This window comes from Clarias gariepinus, chromosome 3 (genome assembly GCF_024256425.1).
Source record: "Clarias gariepinus isolate MV-2021 ecotype Netherlands chromosome 3, CGAR_prim_01v2, whole genome shotgun sequence".
Lineage (NCBI taxonomy): Eukaryota > Metazoa > Chordata > Actinopteri > Siluriformes > Clariidae > Clarias > Clarias gariepinus.
Window position 1 is genome coordinate 35,240,643 of NC_071102.1, and position 18,290 is coordinate 35,258,932.

The window sequence follows — 18,290 nt, forward strand, 5'->3', positions numbered from 1 at the left end:
TATACTACACAAAGTACACCACAAGACCATACTACATTACAGTAAAGTACATTATGATACAGGTAGCACACCATACGAAGTACACTACAGTACCACACTTTATAAAGTACTTTATAGTAGTACACCATACAAAGTACACTACAGTACTGTACCATACCATACTACATTATAGTAAAGTAGATTATAATACAGGTAGTACACTATGCAAAGTACTCCACAGTACCATGCTTTATAAAGTACATTATAGTAGTACACCAAACAAAGTACACTACAGTACCACCCTTTATAAAGTACATTATAGTAGTACACCAAACAAAGTACACTACAGTACCACCCTTTATAAAGTACTATAGTAGTACACCAAACAAAGTACACTACAGTACCACCCTTTATAAAGTACACCAAAGTACACTACAGTACCACACTTTATAAAGTACATTATACAAAGTACACTACAGTACTGTACCATACTACATTACAGTAAAGTAAATTATATTACATGTAGTACACTATACAAACTACTCCACAGTACCAAGCTACATAAAGTACATTATAGTAGTACACTATACAAAGTGCACTACAGTACCACGCTTCATAAAGTACATTATAGTAGTACACTATACAAAGTGCACTACAGTACCATGCTTTATTAAGTACAGTATAGTAGTACACCATACAAAGTAAACTACAGTACCACGCTTTATAAAGTACATTATAGTAGTACACTATACAAAGTACACTACAGTACCACGCTTTATAAAGTACATTATAGTAGTACACTATACAAAGTACACTACAGTACATTATAGTTGTACACTATATAAAGTACACAATAATACCACATATAGAATACACCATAGTATTATACTGTATAAAGTACACCACAGGAGTTTAAATAGCATACCGTATACCGTGGTAGTACACCACTGTAAATGGTCTATCATAGTTGTACTGAGAATGACATTACTATATAGAGGGCATATAGCGTAATACAGTGCTATACTACAGTATGACCTGTGTACTATAATACAACTACAGTGTGTTCACTGTGCTACAGCATTACCATGAAGTGTATAGAGTCACGTAGCACACAGAGACACACCACATTCAACTAAAGCTGTACTAGTGTTAGACTCCAGTACTATAATTTTCACTCTATTTTCGTGTACTGTAGAGGTATACAGTGAACTACAGCACTACAAAAAATAGGTCTATAGTCTACTTTAGCACTATAGAGAGGTGTCAGGAGCCCTAACACAGTGTTTACCACAGGCTAGGGCATTATAGTAGTTTTACTGGAGTATTAGAGTACTTGGGTATTATAGGTGTGTGCCTCTGAGCCTCTTTCATCCCCGAGGGACCTGACGTTCAGCTACCTTGGCATGATAAATCTCCTCATAAGTCTGCGTCTGCAGAATATGGCTAAGCTGAGCAAGCTGGGGGTTGGAACAGAGAGATGGGGGGGGAGTGACGGAGAGAAAGAGACACTACACCAACACATCACACGCAATGTTTCAGATACTGCAACAGTTATTAAATTGATCATGTGAAACTAACTTAACTTACGTCAATGCATGCTTTATGTGTCAAAATTATTTAGACATTTTTCTATATTTAGAAATAAAAATCTGAATTTATGACTATAATGACTTATTTATAACATTTTGAAATTTTAATGGGATGCTTAATTCCATCATTATTAGGAAGCACATTACAGATAGTTTTCTCAAAATGTGTCTCAGATTCAATACTAATAAGTGGCATAAAATATTTTTATAACTTATTAATATAATAGGCATTTTTTTTTTTTTTTACAGAATTTGTGAATTTGTTTTATTATTAAAAAATGAATAGAAGTCATGAAGCAGGAGAATTCATCATGATTTAATTCTAAAACAGTTTATTTCGATTTGGCAAATATATGCAATTTTTTTTTTTACAATACAATAAAATATTTGTGAGTAAGAATACAAGTGGAATTGATGAATTTTGGTATGTTGTTGAATTTGTGAAAACTTAATTTATTTAAATTAGGCTTTGCACAATTGGGTACGCATACATTTGCATGCTTAAACCAAAAATCTACCATTTGCAAGATATTAGAGTAGAAAAGTTTTATTTCACTGGTCACAGGGAAGGAGAGACACTTTACTGATGAAGCATGAGAGAGGGGGCGGCACACACACACACACACACACACACACACACACACACACACACACACACACACTCACTCTAACCCGAACCCACTCCACTATCCCTCTGCCTTTATCGCTCCACCGAGACCATGGGCGAGTGGGTGAGAAATGCTGACAGGGAGGGATGAGAGAGGAGAGGAGGGATGTGTGAGCATCTGTGTGTATGTGTACGTGTGTAATTACTCTGCATGTTTGTGTGTCTGTGTATGCACATATGCATGCAGATATTTGTGTGTGTGTGCATGTGTACGTGTGTTCATTTCCCATCAGGGTTTAAATGTTTTAAAGCCACAAAGCTTTTAGATCCTCATTAATAAGCTGCTGGATCAAATAATGACTCAATAGTAACAAAGCAGCAACACCAACCGAGAACTAAAGTGCACACACACACACACACACACACACACACCAGTAACATCAGACGCCTCTGGAAGGATCTAATCAGTAGACTTTAATGATGTCTAAATGATTTGTTTTTATTTCTATTAATAGAAATGAATGTTAGTACAGCGGCGTGAACCCGTATGGTAATGAGCATACTTGATTGACAGCTCTATAACCAACAGACTCTACATCATCCACACAGCGATAAACAGGATACGTACAGAGAACCCGGACTTTGTACTGATCCTGTTTCTTAGCATCTGTTTGCGAATTTACTTTCACTTGTTAGTTAACTTTCACTCATGATCTTTTTCTTTCCAGTGTGCATTTATTCACTGTTTATCACTCAGTTAATAATTATGTTTTGGTTTCCCTCTTTCATTAGCTTTTATAAGGTAGTAATCTTTCATTAACTACTTATCTTTCACTCACTAGTCACTAGTTAGTTTCACTCATCTTTGAGTAACTAGTTCCTTTCACTTACTAGTTATCTTTCACTCACTAGTTATGTTTTACTTACTAGTCTTTCAGGCACTACCAGTTACTTTCATTAACTAGTTTTCATTTACTCACCAGTTCTATTACTCAATAGTTATCTTTCAGTAAATAGTTCCTTTCCATTACTTACTACTCTTTCAGCTACTAATTATTTTTCACTAACTAGTTTCCTTCCAGTCACTAGTTTTCCTTCACTTAGTAGTTCTTTTCCTCACTAGTTATCTTTCACTAATTAGTCATCTTTTACTCACTAGCTCTATTTCACCCACTAGTTATAACTAGTTAATTCTTTACTCATTTACAGTATCATTTCCTCACTTAGTCACTAATTATTTTACAACTCATTAGTTATCCTTTACTCACTAACTACTTTAACTCCCTTTTGACCTTTCAGTCTCTCGTTATCTGTAACTTACTAGTTACAGATTAGTCACTCACTAGTTATCTTTTACTCACTAGTTATCTCCCAGTCATTTATTAAATTTTACCCACTAGTTCCATTTCACTCACTAGATATCTTTTATTTGTTAGTTAGATGTTACTTATTAGTCAGCTTTTACTTGTTAGTTCTTTTATCATTTAATATAATTTCACGGACCGGTTATCTCTCTCACTACCCATGTTTCACTCAAGATATTGTCAACTTGTTATTTATCTTTGATAATAATAGCATTATTTTATTTCATGTTATATAGTTTCCTTTCATGCCCTACTTCACTTGCTCCTTATCTCAGTTTGCTTTCACTCACTAGTTTCTTTTGCTGACTCACTAGTTATCTTCCGCAAAATTGTGTTCACTCACTAGTTATAAATATCTGACCGTAGCTCAAAAAGTGTCCTTAACAGAAACACTACACTCAGTTCACCTTTATGCCACGCCCACTTCTCTCGTATGACGTAAGTCCTGGCCCTTACTCTAATCCATCGCCTCTGATCAAAAGCGAGAGAGCTGCAGGAAATCCTTGTCTTTGCTGGCGAATAAAAAAAAATGTGAAAATAGTTTATGCACATCCATAAAACCGCCATCCGTACTACGTACCATTTCATCCCTGGACTCACCTCTCGGTGCAGATGGTGTGTGTAAGCCAGGCTGAGTGACGGCACCATGATTCCCGCCTAGACGTAAAGAAGGAGCGGTGGAAAGAGCATCCGGAGCACTGAACGACCCTGAGGCGAGCGAGCGTGTCCTTTCTGCAGCGCCGATGAGGACGACCAGTCACCAGCTCCTGCACCAGCTACGCCACACACACACACACACACACTCTTTCTATCTCGCTCTTGTGCGGGAGTGAGGCGGACAGGCGCAGCCCTCCTTCTTCTCATTCTCTCCCACACGATAACAGCTATTCAGCTGTCTCTCTTTCTCGCTCTCCCTTTTCCCTCCCTCATCCCTCGCTCCCTACGCACAACCTCGTAACCTGTCCTGCATGCAATCCGCCCACTTCCCTCTGATTCAGCAACACAATGACCGAAAAGAGAGAGGGAGAGAAAGAAAGAGAAAAAGAGAGAGAGAGAGGGAGGAAAAGAGCTTTTCAGGATACGGCATGTCAACACACACACACACACACACACACACACACACACACACACACACACACCATTAAAAAGCGCAGTGCCATGTTTTCACAGCGCTGTACTGTGTATCTGCTTCTCGTTATAAATGATGACAAGGCAGTAAGAACAGAGGAGTGTGTTGTGTGTCTCAGCTCGAAAAAACTGATGAGGCACATTCTCTCAAAGTCACACACAGGGGTCAGATGGGTTGCTAACTAAATCACTTTTTCCTTACCATGTGACACCCTGGTCCTCATCAGCAGGGCACAGAGCCACAGACATGAATGGTACTGTACTGGTATGAAAAAAATAACTGCATAGCAAAAATCGATGCTTATAACGAGGATTGTGGAACTAACTAACTAGTCTAGCTTGCAATCTATTCACTCATTCACTTATCCTGTTCAGGGTCGCAGGAGGCCTGGCGTCTATCCCAGGGGACTATGGGTACAAGGCAGGGTACACTATGGACAGGGTGACAAACCATCACAGGGCACACACACTCATGTGCATGTTTTTGGACTGTAAAGGAAACCGGAGTACCCAGAGGAAACCCCCCCCAAGCATATGGAGGACAAGCACACTCCATGCGAGCAGAGACTTGAACCCTCAACCCTTGAGGTGCCTTCATTCGATCTATTCCCGCCACTGGTAAGAGTGGTGGTGTTGGTGGATCCTGATATATTTTAAATATTTGACCTTGCTGTGACCTTGACTCCTTTTAAATCGATTTCCAAAAACAACACTTTTGTCAGATCCCTTAATCATCAAATCACCCATTTCAACAAGCACCCTTTTTGTCATAAACAAGACAGATGGACAACATAAAAACTGAAGAAAAAAAAAAATAAATGAAATAAAAAAATATCTTCAACGCTTCTCAATAAGTGTGTATTCCCCAAAGAAGGGATTGTTTTGTAGCACCGGTATCACATTACATCATTATATAACCATTTCCTCCACACTAGGCATAGCAAGTCAACTCTTTGCCAGAATTCCAAAGTATTACAGAGGCACAATTTGGCCATCGTCGCAAAGTAGATGGATGTGTGTTTAGCTAAACTCAAAGATCTGTAATTCAAAGCAAACATCTCATCTGGTTCCCCTGGGTTTCTGAAAGACTCAGGAGATTAAGCAGCTCACAAGAATCGTTTTTTTTTTTTTTTATGAATAAACTACTTTGTCTCTGCTGACAGAAATCAGCCCGGGGATTTGCTCCACTTTACAGCAACGTACATTATTATCAGCTCTTTGCTTTCAGACACGGGGTCACGTCCTTACGTCTTCCCTGTGTTCCTGAACAGAACCACTCGCTAGGTCTCAAATTACTCGACGTAATCAGAAGGTTGGCTCTAAAGTCAGGGTTCTTTACGTTTATCCGTGACTCCGTAATCCGACTTTGAAAGGAAGCCATCTTAAATGTGGCACAGCAGCTCGGAGGAAAAGAAAACGAAAAAAAGATGATAATCTTTCCAAATAATAGAAGCAGAAAGACGAGTTTGGTCTCGAGGGGGAGGACGTCTCGGAGCTCGGTGGGTCCTGCGTGGCTTGTTGTGGTGTCTGATTGGCTCGGTGTCCCTGACCTCGCTTGTGTCAGCAAGGGCAAAAAGGTTAAAACCTAGTGAAGGGTAGCGGAAAGAGGCTACACTTCAAAGGGTTGGGATTAAAGGATTAAACGACATTAAAGGATGGTAATAATGATAAGGGTCATGGTAGTAGATGTCCCTTAAATGTAGAACCCTGGAACAGAATGCAAGTAAATTCTGTCTTGTTAAAGTCTCTACCATAATTTGGTAAAATAAAGTAGTTTCCTAATGTACATTCTTAAATACTATTAAACTCCCATTTTTTCTTTTATACAATAACTTTACTACCTGTCTACATCAACTATATTGCACTTAACACAAATTTCTACTTCCTGTTTGCAAACCACGAGAACTAGGACGATGATTTTGTATACCTCTTTTTACACAAAATACATCTAATACCACTTAAACCAACAAGCTTTAGGTAAATAGTGCAACCCTGGATTAAATTCTTTCCATCTAACACGGCGTCTTGCCAACTACCCCTCCCGCGGTTCACTCTACCTCCTGTTACCTTACTCCCCAGAGAGCCGAGTCAAAGAGGGGGGAAATTCTTGGAATAAGAACCTGGCTGGAGGGATCTGGAGAAATCTAGCAATAGAAAACTGAACAGGTGATGACAACGAACGTGTAAAATGAAGCAGCTCACTTTCATCGCTTTATGGATGACGGGTTTAAGTAAACATCCTCGGCTTCCGTTTCGCTTGTTGTCGGATTTGGCTTTTGTGCTAGAGCACAACAGAATCACTTAAATCTCAGAGGCGACTAGAACAGTTTCAGGATACATTAATCTGTCAGGTGTGTATTATGTTCACACCACCGCACACCTCGGCTCAACTCATATAGAACTCGTTCTTATAGGGTTGTCTTGTATGAATATTTACCTTACATGAATATGCCTTAAACCTGGGTGTTTCCCCAACAATTAGAATCTCACCTAAAACTTTACCTTTAAGTTTGAAGGTTGGAGGTGGGTTGGGGGTGGGGGTACTCGGTTATGTATTACAATTGTTTTAATTGTTTTAATTTATACATGATTGCATATGTGTTGGTAAAATGTTGCATTTCCTCTATAGGTGGCGTGCTCTAAACTATTCACACACTGACAGGCAGCACAGCAACCTGTGTGGCAGGAGCAAATTAGTAGTTTAGAATCGTAACAAATTCTAATATAGAATTTATAGTATAACTAGTATAACTAACATAATACAGAATCGAGATATTTATAAAACCATGATAGTAGCAGAATCACAGAATACAAATCGAATCGGCACCGAGGTATTATGATATCGTATTGGGTGGCCCCTGGTTATTCCCATCCCTGATGGTCAGTATAGTTACTAATAAAGCTGTGCGATTAATTTGACCATGTACTTTATTTGATATTTTGTAGGTCAATACAAGTAATTGAGTTTTGAATTCAGAACTGATTTGCTTAAAACGTTAATTAATCGATAATCAACAAATTCCTTGAAAATATACTTAAACCATTTTAAAAAATATAAACTGCTTGCATCATCTGCAACGTAGCTGTGAAGCTTTCATGTTTTCTGAGATTCTTTGGCGTCTTCTTTATTGTGTATATGGGCGTTGGTGGAATACTGCCCCCTGCTGGATTGGAGTGTGGAGAAGAGATTATCGTTTGTTTAAGATACGACATTTAAACAAAACAAACTACACAGCTTTTCTTAGCATTTTATTCTTTTAGAGTAGTGTAATCAAACTTTAAAATGAGATAAACATTAGTGCTGTTAAGTCGAATAAAATTGAAAATAGAAATGCTCAAGAATCAAACTGAATTAAGAGTCCGCCTGTGAGTCATAGCTCTAGTCATAACCATTTAAAAAGACATGTTAGAAAGTAAAACTTTATAAGGAAACCAGGGGCAGATTAAAAGTAAAGTTAAGATCGTGTGTATACAGGGTTTCTACACAGTGTCATTTCTTAGTGTTAATTAAAAACTTTGGTAAAGTTGTTTTTAAATTTACAACGATATGTTAATAATATGCAAATGTTTGAATGTTGAATTTATACATAGGTTGAGTTTTGGGCATAAATTTATAGAATATAGAATATAGCCTGAAATTATAGAATAATTATTTCATATGGATTAATATACCCCCTCAAAGATTTCAATGTACTGTAAACATCACACTCAACTTCTGTACGATTCTCAGACAGAAAGCACTAAAGCTGATACAGTATACTTCTGTATTGGACGTAAGCACTGGCACTACGTCTGATTGCTCCGACTGACAGAAGTGCTGAAGCTCAGCTAGAGAAAAGCTACTCATTAGGCGGTCAAGCTCATCATCAACCGACAGGCTCACGGAGAACCCTGAACACTCAGGAGCTGAATTAACCACACTTAGAGCCAGAACAGGACAGGACCTTCGGTCAAGTAGCAGTAAGGTTAAGCTATAAAATACGATCTGTTTAAGATATCAGCGGGGTAGTGAGTTTGGGCTTTCTGAAACAACGCTGCATGTCAGTCATCCACAAACTTGTGCATATTTTACTGAAATCATCCCTCAGAGGCATCATTATCCTCTCAGTATGCTTCCTTTACAGCAAGTGTGCCTGTGAAAGTATTTAAAAAAGAGCATTTTGATGAGAATTCTGTCCTAATCTTTCTATGCAATTCTATCCTCGTTCAAAAACAATTTTGGCAAAAATACACAGTCCAAATAATGTGCATAGCGAAACTGCAAGTACACCCTCTTGTGGTATATAAGTCAATACAGAGGTAAGCTATTAGGCAATACAAACATTATCAGTTAATACTATTTTAACAGAGTAGTTTTTTAACTGAAGTATTAATAGTAATCCTTAACATCCCTAGTCTGGAAGATGTATTTAGTTTTTTGTTTTGTTTTAAATAACTCTTAGTAAAACTTTTATTTAAAAAAAAAATACACCCTTTGAGGATTTAACTACACACACACACACAAAAAAAAGTTTTTTTAGTCCAATTGGCCCGTCAAATAATGCGGCTCAAATAGCGTTTCTCGATCTACAGATGCAAAAGAGGGCGCGACCTCAGAGCTGAATATTAGTTCTTTAAATCTCTTGTGTTTTATTGCAACATGCTGTAAACGTTCTCCGCAGACAACTTTGGCACACAGATGACAGGCTGTCTTCAGATCACGGCCAGATTCCTCTCACAAGCTAGAGGGGTCTGGAAGCAAACTGTCAATCGGCCGCCGCCGCGCGTGCTTTCCGACACACAGCCCCATCCCTGCTGCATGCTCAGCAAGTTTCTGGCTACACTGATTTAATTTGCTGCCAGCGCAGTATTGTGAGCAAACCGTGTCCGGAGAGGCGCTGAGGAAAAAATAAGCCACTCGATTAGAAGACAGCTTGGCCCGATCCTGAACTGTACGGAAAGCTTGTTGGAATCAAGTAACATTCCCAGAAAGAGATCACAAAACAGACGCTGACCACAGGAACACACAAAAAGCCTTCTCAACAGAAACAAAAGTTTAAGATTTCGAAAACACTACACAACATCTGTGAGAGAGAAAATGAGGTAAGGAGGCCACGAATTGGGTCTTGGCGACTGAGCCTAACGTCTTCGTCACGCCACCCCCCTGCCCGTATCCTCCACCACCACTGCGTTTCTGCAGCTTCGCCACAAAAGCCCGGCGGGTGCTGATCTGATTTCTTGCTACCCAGCAGCCGTGCAGCTTTTGTTAAATGAGCACAGTCATTCTCTTTGTGACTCTTTTAAAACCAGCTCGAAAAGAAACAGCCTCTCTGGCAAGGTCTTCTAGAGACAGACTTTTAACCCACAGGCTCTGCTTGAACTCGTCCTTGATAGAGAGTGCAGTGTGGCATTTCCAAGATCGCCACTGAGCATGACACTGCTGAACCTTTCCTCATGGAGCCGCTGCACTAAACATCTTCTACACGTGCTTGCTTCAGTGGCTGGCTTTTATTACTGACTATTATGAACTTCATAGTATGAATAAGACTTCCTGTAAAGGCAGGTTAGATAAGTATAAAGATTTAACAAAAATTCAGATTCATTTCATACACTTGAGAGCGCTACGAAAGACTCAAAGACGCTACGAAAATTATTACGAAAATGATTCATTACGAAGACTATGATTTATTAAAAACATCTGGCCATATGACAAAGACTCTTCATAAACACCAGTCTCTCCCCAGTGAAGACTAAAGAATAAGTGTTTGTTTTAATGTGTGGCTTTAATTCTATAAACACTCAGAGAAAGTCTAAGCCGCATGGACACAACATAGGGCAAAGATGGGATTGTGTGTGTGTGTGTGTTTGTGTGTGTGTGTGCATGCGTGGGTGTGTGTTTAACAGACACACCCCTGCAGTAAACCAGACATAAACATAGAGCCATGGGCTGATGAGCACAAACACACAGTGTACACACACCTTCACTGTAAACACACACACACACACACACACACACACAGTTCTATATTTTATGTGTATATAAAATGAAGGGAAAGGTTTCTAAGTAAACACAAAGCACAACAGGGGTCTGTATGTCACACACACACACACACACACACACGCACACACAGTTTTACTGCAGTGCCAGAAAGACGAACTGTTTGTACTGTTGAGATTTTGGTGTGTGTGTGTGTGTGTGTGTGTGTGTGAAAAAGTAGTTAACAAACAGGGCTTGGCAAACACAACATCTACTCAGAAGCGTACAAACACAAATGATCAAATTATGACCAATTTGGCTGGGGCTAATTAAAATGGCTGACTGACCGTGGCTAATGCTAAAGTAGACAGCGCACACACTCTTGTTAAACAACACAGCTGGACTGGACCTCACACACCCTCTTCCACACCCCCTCACACACCCACTTACACACACACACATGGTTGGACTAGCGGCCCAAAGAGTCACATCACTGTGTCACAGACAGTTAAGACGTTGTACATTTTGTGTTAGAAAAAAAAAATAAGTACATACAAAATAGATAGCTAATTATTGAGAGCTAACACACACACACACACACACACACACACACACACACACACACACACACACACACACAACACCCATGCACTGAACACACTCCACTCACCGCTGTTCCGGTTCTTGCGGTTCGACTTTCCGCCGCTGAGCAGCGCCTTCAAGCTGTTCCTGAACATGGCTGCACCGTGCTGAATTCACGACAGGGAGATCTGTGTGTAGCCGGGCCCAGAGACATGGAAAAACAATGAGAAACACAAAGAGAGAGAGAGATTTAGTCCACTGCAATTCCTGTGGAGTTATGCTAGCTTTATTCATGTGGCTGCGGCTCAAGTGTTTAAAGCTTCTAGTACTGATGCTAAGCAACTGGAAACTGCCCTCAGCACAAGCTAGCTAATAGCTCACAAGCTAACTGTGTGGCTAGCTAGCACACACCTGTTATTTATAAAATACAAATAATGTAAAGACATAATGATGACAGAACTGAGTTCAAACCATCGAAAATGTTGACATTTCCCTCAGGCGAGGTGAGAAATGGGAAAGGAAATAAAATTAAGGCCAGGTTTATGAAAAAAATAAACTCGGATTTACTATAAATACCCGAACTCGAAGCAAAGGCCCAGACTCACTTTAAAGACTCATTACCAAGATTCATCACAAAAACTTTTGCAATTATGCTAACTAATTATTAACATCCCTAGTTATATAATTAATTAATAACATCCCTAGTTATATAATTAATTACGCAACCTCAGACTTAAATTCAATGGGAGACTAGGATTCCTGATTAAGACACAGATTTACTTAAAAGACTGTGTGTGGAATTTTAATCTTGGTAATGTGTCAGATTCATCGTGAAGATTTGGACTTCTCACAAAGACTTAGACTCACTATACAGACCCACTATACGGACCCACTATACGGGCCGAGTGTATACGGGCCGAGTGTATACGTGCTGAGTGTATACAGACCCACTATACGGATTGAGTGTATACAGACTCATTATACAGATCCACTAGACAGACCCACTATACGTACTGAGTGTATACGTACTGAGTGTATACGTACTGAGTGTAAACGTACCCAACGTATACGTACCGAGCGTATACAGACCCACTATACAGATTCAGGCTCATCACAAAGCTTCAGGCTCATTACCAGCCAGAACACAGTTAAAGAAAGAAACGCACCAAACTAGCCATACTTTTAGCGCCAAGTAAGAAATCATCAAACAGCAGTTCAAATCTTGAACCATCTTAAAGTTAGCTAAATAAAATTACAAGCTTTCTAAATTTATTCATCACAGTGCGCTGAATTCTGGATTCTGATTGGTCAGGATGTCTAACGTTAACGGGCCTTTCCTATGTTCTCGACCTGTCTGTAAGAGCATGCTGAACTTAAACTTTTGCCAGTTCTTGGACGCTTAACCAACATCACCTGTATGGATTGGCTGTGCAATAGCCATGAGACGTTATCACACGCTCAGAAATCATTTCTGTACTGCTGCGATGTTTAAACAGAGGACGGAAATTTCTTTTCTTAACAGAACTCCCACCAAGTTCCTGACAATCTCCCTAGGATTTCCTATGATCTCAAGACTCGGGATTAAATTCCGAAACACTGCATGAACAACATGAACGGTAAATGATTAGTGGGTTTGGAGCAACACACCAATTTGGCATTGATTATTTTGCGATCGAGTGTACAAGAGGACAAGAATATCTAAAAGCACAAGCTGTTGGTTGTTTTGCAAATTCCAGACGCGATTATTCCAAGAGTCTTTCAGTATCAACGCCACGGAGGTCTTAAAGATGTTAATTGCTGGTTTGCGTATGTGTGTGTGCGCGCGTGTGAGGGAGTCTTTGTTCGGCAGCTGCTGAATGCCACACGGGTGTCTGGCTGTTTCTGTCCACGCCTTTGTGTACTAGCGGGAAATTGGCTATTGCTGGATAAAAAAAAAAAAAAAACAGATCAGGTTTGTGAAGCGGCTGAGGTTTAAATGTGTGTCGCAGTGTTTAAAGTCTTACAATCAGACCTTAGTATTCATATTCCCTCGGTAAAAGTACCAGAAGTGTGAATTATTGTTTACTTGGTGTAACACACAGGAATTCACACAGCAGTTTGCAGGACATTTTATTCACATCTCTTAACCCAAGTGCTTTTATTTCCAACTAATCTCTACACTAAAGTATAAAATCTGTTTAAACTGTGAAAAGAAACTAAACTTTTTTTTTTAGCATTTTGGCAGCAAGTAAGGAAATCATGCCAAACTAGCGAAGTTATTCTACATCTTTTAGAAGGTTTCGTTGTAATAGCGCCACCTACTGGATAGGAGTGGGAAGCAGAAGATTAGAAAGGAGACAAAGTTACACAGCATTTTAGTGTTTATTAGATATTTTTAGCAGTTTGTAATACTTTGAAACCTGTAAAAAATGTAGAGAGAAATCACGCCGTAAACGTTATTTAAACTGAACTGAGTCAAATCGAGAGTCTACCTTAGATTCACAGCTCTGGTAGGAACAGCCGAATCCATTTACAGCTTTAAAAAAACTAATATAATTGCAATATAATCTTACGCAAGTACACAAATAAACCAGCAAACCTCTGCATCTTTATTCTAGAATCATCAGCATTATATATTTTACCTAACGATAACTAGAGATGGGTGAAAAAAAAAAAAAAAAAAATCAATTCAATGATTGATTCTTTTGTGTGGTGATTCATGAATCGCTGAATCCAAAATCCTTTATTTTTTATTTATCTTTAATGTAGGTTTGCATTTGAGGTGGTAAAATGTTGCACACAACTCTTCACACATCGAGAGACAGCTCAGCATCTTGTGTGGTAGGAGTAAGTTTATTTATAAAAAAAAAAAAAAAAATTTTTTATCAGGATCTTTATAAAATTGATACTTATGAAAACGCAATAGAAATCAAACCTGCATCTATCTTGATATCGTATCGGCTTGTCCCCTGCAATTTCCATCTCTACTGATAACTTTACTTTACTACGGGTACTCCGGTTTCCTCCCACAGTCCAAAGACATGCAAGTTAGGTTGATTGGCGTTCCCAAATTGCCCAATGGGTGTGTGAGGGTGTGTGTGAGTGTGTGTGCCCTGCGATGGATTGGCACCCTGTCCTGGTGTACCTACTGTACTGTAAGGCTTCTGGGATAGGCTCCAGGTCCCCGCAACTTTGAATACAGGATAAAGCGGTTTAGAAGATGAGTGAGTGAGAGTGGTCCATATCTGATTTTATTAGACTGTTTATATTAGACGGTTACATGTTCAAGCACACTAAACATTTGGGTCAGTTTGGGCATCAATGTGAAAGCAGCCTTATATTCGCAAGCCCAAGGAAAAAAATTAGAGTAAGGCTGAAATTGAAGGGAAGAACAACATTCACTCATTTAGCTCTTCATTGGTCTTTTATGCATTGGGAACACTGGGTCAATAAAACAAGCACCAGCATGCTCCACCATAGGGACGGTGCTCTCGGGGTGATGAGCGGGGCTGGATCTGATCGATCAGTAGCACAGGTTTAGAACTGTGATTATTTAGGTAGTCTGGACCATATCTTCCTGAGCCATGAATCTTTTACATTACTGGACAGCCTCAAACAGAACGTATAGACACCTGGGCTGGGAATCACCAGGGATGATCTGAAACCATAGTCATGTTACCTCTGTGCCAATTTGATCTGTATTGCAATTCTATAAGTATAACAATTTTATAAATTTAATGAAATGCAATCATACATAAACTACAAAAATTATTGGTAAAAATTGTTTTTTTAATTATTGATTTAAATTATAAAAGAAAAAAGGATTTTGTAGTCGATGTGGCGAAACATGAATTACCACTAAAAAGAATTGTGATACGATCATGATCTCCATTTGACAGCATAATGTGCCACATCATCATCATCATCATCATCATCAAAACTAAACCAGAACTCTTCTGTCTAAATCCAAACCATGTGCTGAAGCCTGTCCAATAAACCACCAGCAGGGTTCAATATAGCCAGTGCTGATTCTAGACTGCAGTGCTTTCGCAAAACCGCTGGGTCTCATGCAGAATATTCTTCTTCTCCTTCTCTTTTTTTTTTTTTATTTAGCAGCTGTCAGGTGAAACTTTCTGCAACGTCGCACACGGAAATGAGGCTGGAAATTGGACAGTAATTATAGAGATCAGAGGAGAGTGAAATGATCTTTCTGTAATAATCCTCAGTTCTGAAAAGAGACAGCCCTCTGAGTGTGTGGGTTGGGGGGGGGGGGGTGTCTGCTTTAATTCCTTTCACTGGGATAAAGTCTTAATTATGGGGTCACCACCCCGAAACCCCACCCGAGATCACACCCCGCTGAGACCGTCTGCTCGGGATTAGGGGTTGCGGTTGTCTTTTTCTTTTCATTTTTTGACACGTGAGACGCAATCAGAGCTGGAGCGCTGAACAAGAACGTGTGTGGCTTGTAATTTGTGTATCTGGGCTGAAGACGAGGCTAAACGGAATCCTGGATGTACTGGAGTTCAGAACAATACTGATGTTTTAATTAGGACATGTGATGTAGGACATGCGTCACTGTCTCTCTCCATACTTAATCAGCAGGATATCGAATAAACCAGCAGCACCTTATGAAATAGATCTTAGAAGCACGATATTTCTCTCGTCAAGATACACAAGATTTAACGAGGAGGAAACAAATCATGTCCAAAAGAGCAAAATCACAAACGAGGGAACTCTTATTATTTTTCTGCAGATTAGAAAGAAACTGAAACCAACAGAACGGCCTACACTTGGCTAAAGAGCAAACATTTTCCATTCTTTACCTACTATCAAGGACCTCTAACACACAGTGCAATGCTTATCTAAAACACAACTGTCCGGCTGTACAACCCTGTACAAATCTAAACGATTTACAAGATTTAGCTGCTGCATTTGCGAATAACTTTTCATACTTCACACTGCATTGTTCTTAACCGGAAAATAAGGTTAGTTGTGTTAAAGCTTTTGGCAGACCTTCCTGCACATGCTTTTACTTTAGAAAAAAAACTTTGCATATTGCAAATTTGACATCTATTAAAGACACTTGGTGTTATTCCCAGACTGGCGACGGTTTGTTGATGTGGTGGTTGACTCGTGTGCTTTGCGTCATCACGATAGTAGCAATTCGGTAAACTAATTGCAACATCCGCATCTAAACGCATTATCCTAACACACCCCTGGATCATCACTGACTGGCGATAGCATCACACCTGAGGAAGGAGAAGTCGGCGCGGTCAGGCGGACATACAGCAAGTCTATGGCTGTACAGAAGAGTATATAGGGTTTATTTAAGGCTTTATAAGATGCAGGTCGAGCTTTAAGTAGTGTAAGCCCCACCTCTTTACTTTGTTTTCCAACACACGCTTACACTCACCCACACTCATACCCACACACACACTCATACTCACTGACATTGTTTTTCTCTGCGCTTAACGTAAACCAAATGTGTCTCTGCTCTCACACTTGGCTCCTTTCCCTCCATTTATATACCTCTCTCCTCTCTCACCATCTCTCTCTCTCTCACCATCTCTCTCTCTCTCTCTTTCTCTCTCATGGCCATTGTTTGACTGTTAGCAGTCGCTTCCAGGAAATGCCGGGCCCAACCCCCAGGCTGGCTGGAGCAGTGTGAGAGAGGAGCAGAGAGTCTCGTTAAACCTGCAGCTGCATCACAGGGCTTTCATCTACAGCACTGACCTACTACCTCACACACACACACACACACACACACACACACACACACACACACACACACACACACACACACAGAGTAGCTTAACGTCCTTCCGTCTGTGCATGATTAATCACCACCACACTGTAACATGCTTTAGCACCACACACACACACACACACACACACACACACTACACAAAAAGGCCAAAAAGATAATTTCATTTATTTATTTATCTAATTTAAACAGTTATTCTTTTATATTATAGTATTTATAAGGGGTTTTATCCTAATAAAATTACTAACCTACATTTAAATATAAGTTAATTTATTTTAAGGGAAACAAAAATTTTGGCACCCCATTTCCTGGTGTTAGAAAACTCAAAAATTGTGTGTGTGTGTGTGTGTCCTGTGATGGATTGGCACCCCGTCCAGGTTGTACCCCAAGTCTCCTGGAATAGGATCCATTCAATGAATGAACGAAAATAAAAAAATAAAATAAATAAATAAATAAATAAAAATAATTATATATATATATATAGCTTTCTTTAATGATTTTTTATTATTATTTTTATTATTATTTATTTATTATTATTATTATTATTTTTATTTTAAGCTAAAATGTTAACATTTGAAGGTTGAAAACCTTGATCTTATTGAGAGATCCATTGGATCACTCAATCCCATTAAAATGTATAATCTTTAAATTTTAAAAACATTTTAATTATTTTAATAACATCATAAAAAAAAAAATGTTTAACACTGTAAGTGACGAACAAAAATTTTAAATAAATATAAAAAATTTGAGCCTCGTATAATAGCATAGCTACTGTATAGTCAGCTCTAGAATTATTGGCATCCTTTAAAATATTTTTTGGTTTAGACTAAGAAGTCCCTGTTCAACTAGCTTCACTCTCAAACTGCAAACAGGATCGAATAGAAGCTTTCAGAATACATTTATAAAAAAATAAAATAAATAAATAAGAAAGAAAGAAAACTTTAAGGGAAGCCCTTATGAACAGAGCGGACTTGTGTGTCAAATAAAACAGATCTATCGGCGCTATAAATCTTTACACACTTTAAGTAAACCTGTAAAACCTGAAAGTCTAAATGTCGACAAGTCGGAAGTTTTAAAGCGCCGCTCTAAAGTTTACTCTGCGTCACTTTCAGCTCTCTAGGACTTTGATCACACAGACAGTAAAACTGTTTCCTGGGACATTGAGCGGCTATAACCCACGTGACACACCAACTAAATTGATTTGTAATATTAAACTCAACTAGCAAACAGTATGAGAAGCTATAGCGAGTAAAATCTATTTTACACAAAACATTAGACCATCGCTCACTCCTAAAGTCCCACCCCCTTATAAATATATAATGGTGTCACTCATGCACAGTAA

At 39.0% G+C, this 18,290-nt stretch overlaps 1 protein-coding gene across 2 annotated transcripts in view; it reads right to left on the reverse strand.

The window, feature by feature from the left end:
* tanc2a (tetratricopeptide repeat, ankyrin repeat and coiled-coil containing 2a) overlaps positions 1–18,290 on the reverse strand; it is a 120,624-nt gene that overhangs the window by 49,626 nt on the left and 52,708 nt on the right. Inside the window, exon 3 of one of the 2 annotated variants that reach the window (XM_053491803.1) lies at positions 11,294–11,393. In XM_053491803.1, coding sequence (XP_053347778.1) covers positions 11,294–11,360 — 67 coding nt within the window. In that variant the 5' untranslated portion in view covers positions 11,361–11,393. Of the gene's footprint in view, positions 1–4,139; positions 4,317–11,293; positions 11,394–18,290 lie in introns of those variants that run through there. The other variant, XM_053491804.1, reaches the window with a different exon arrangement.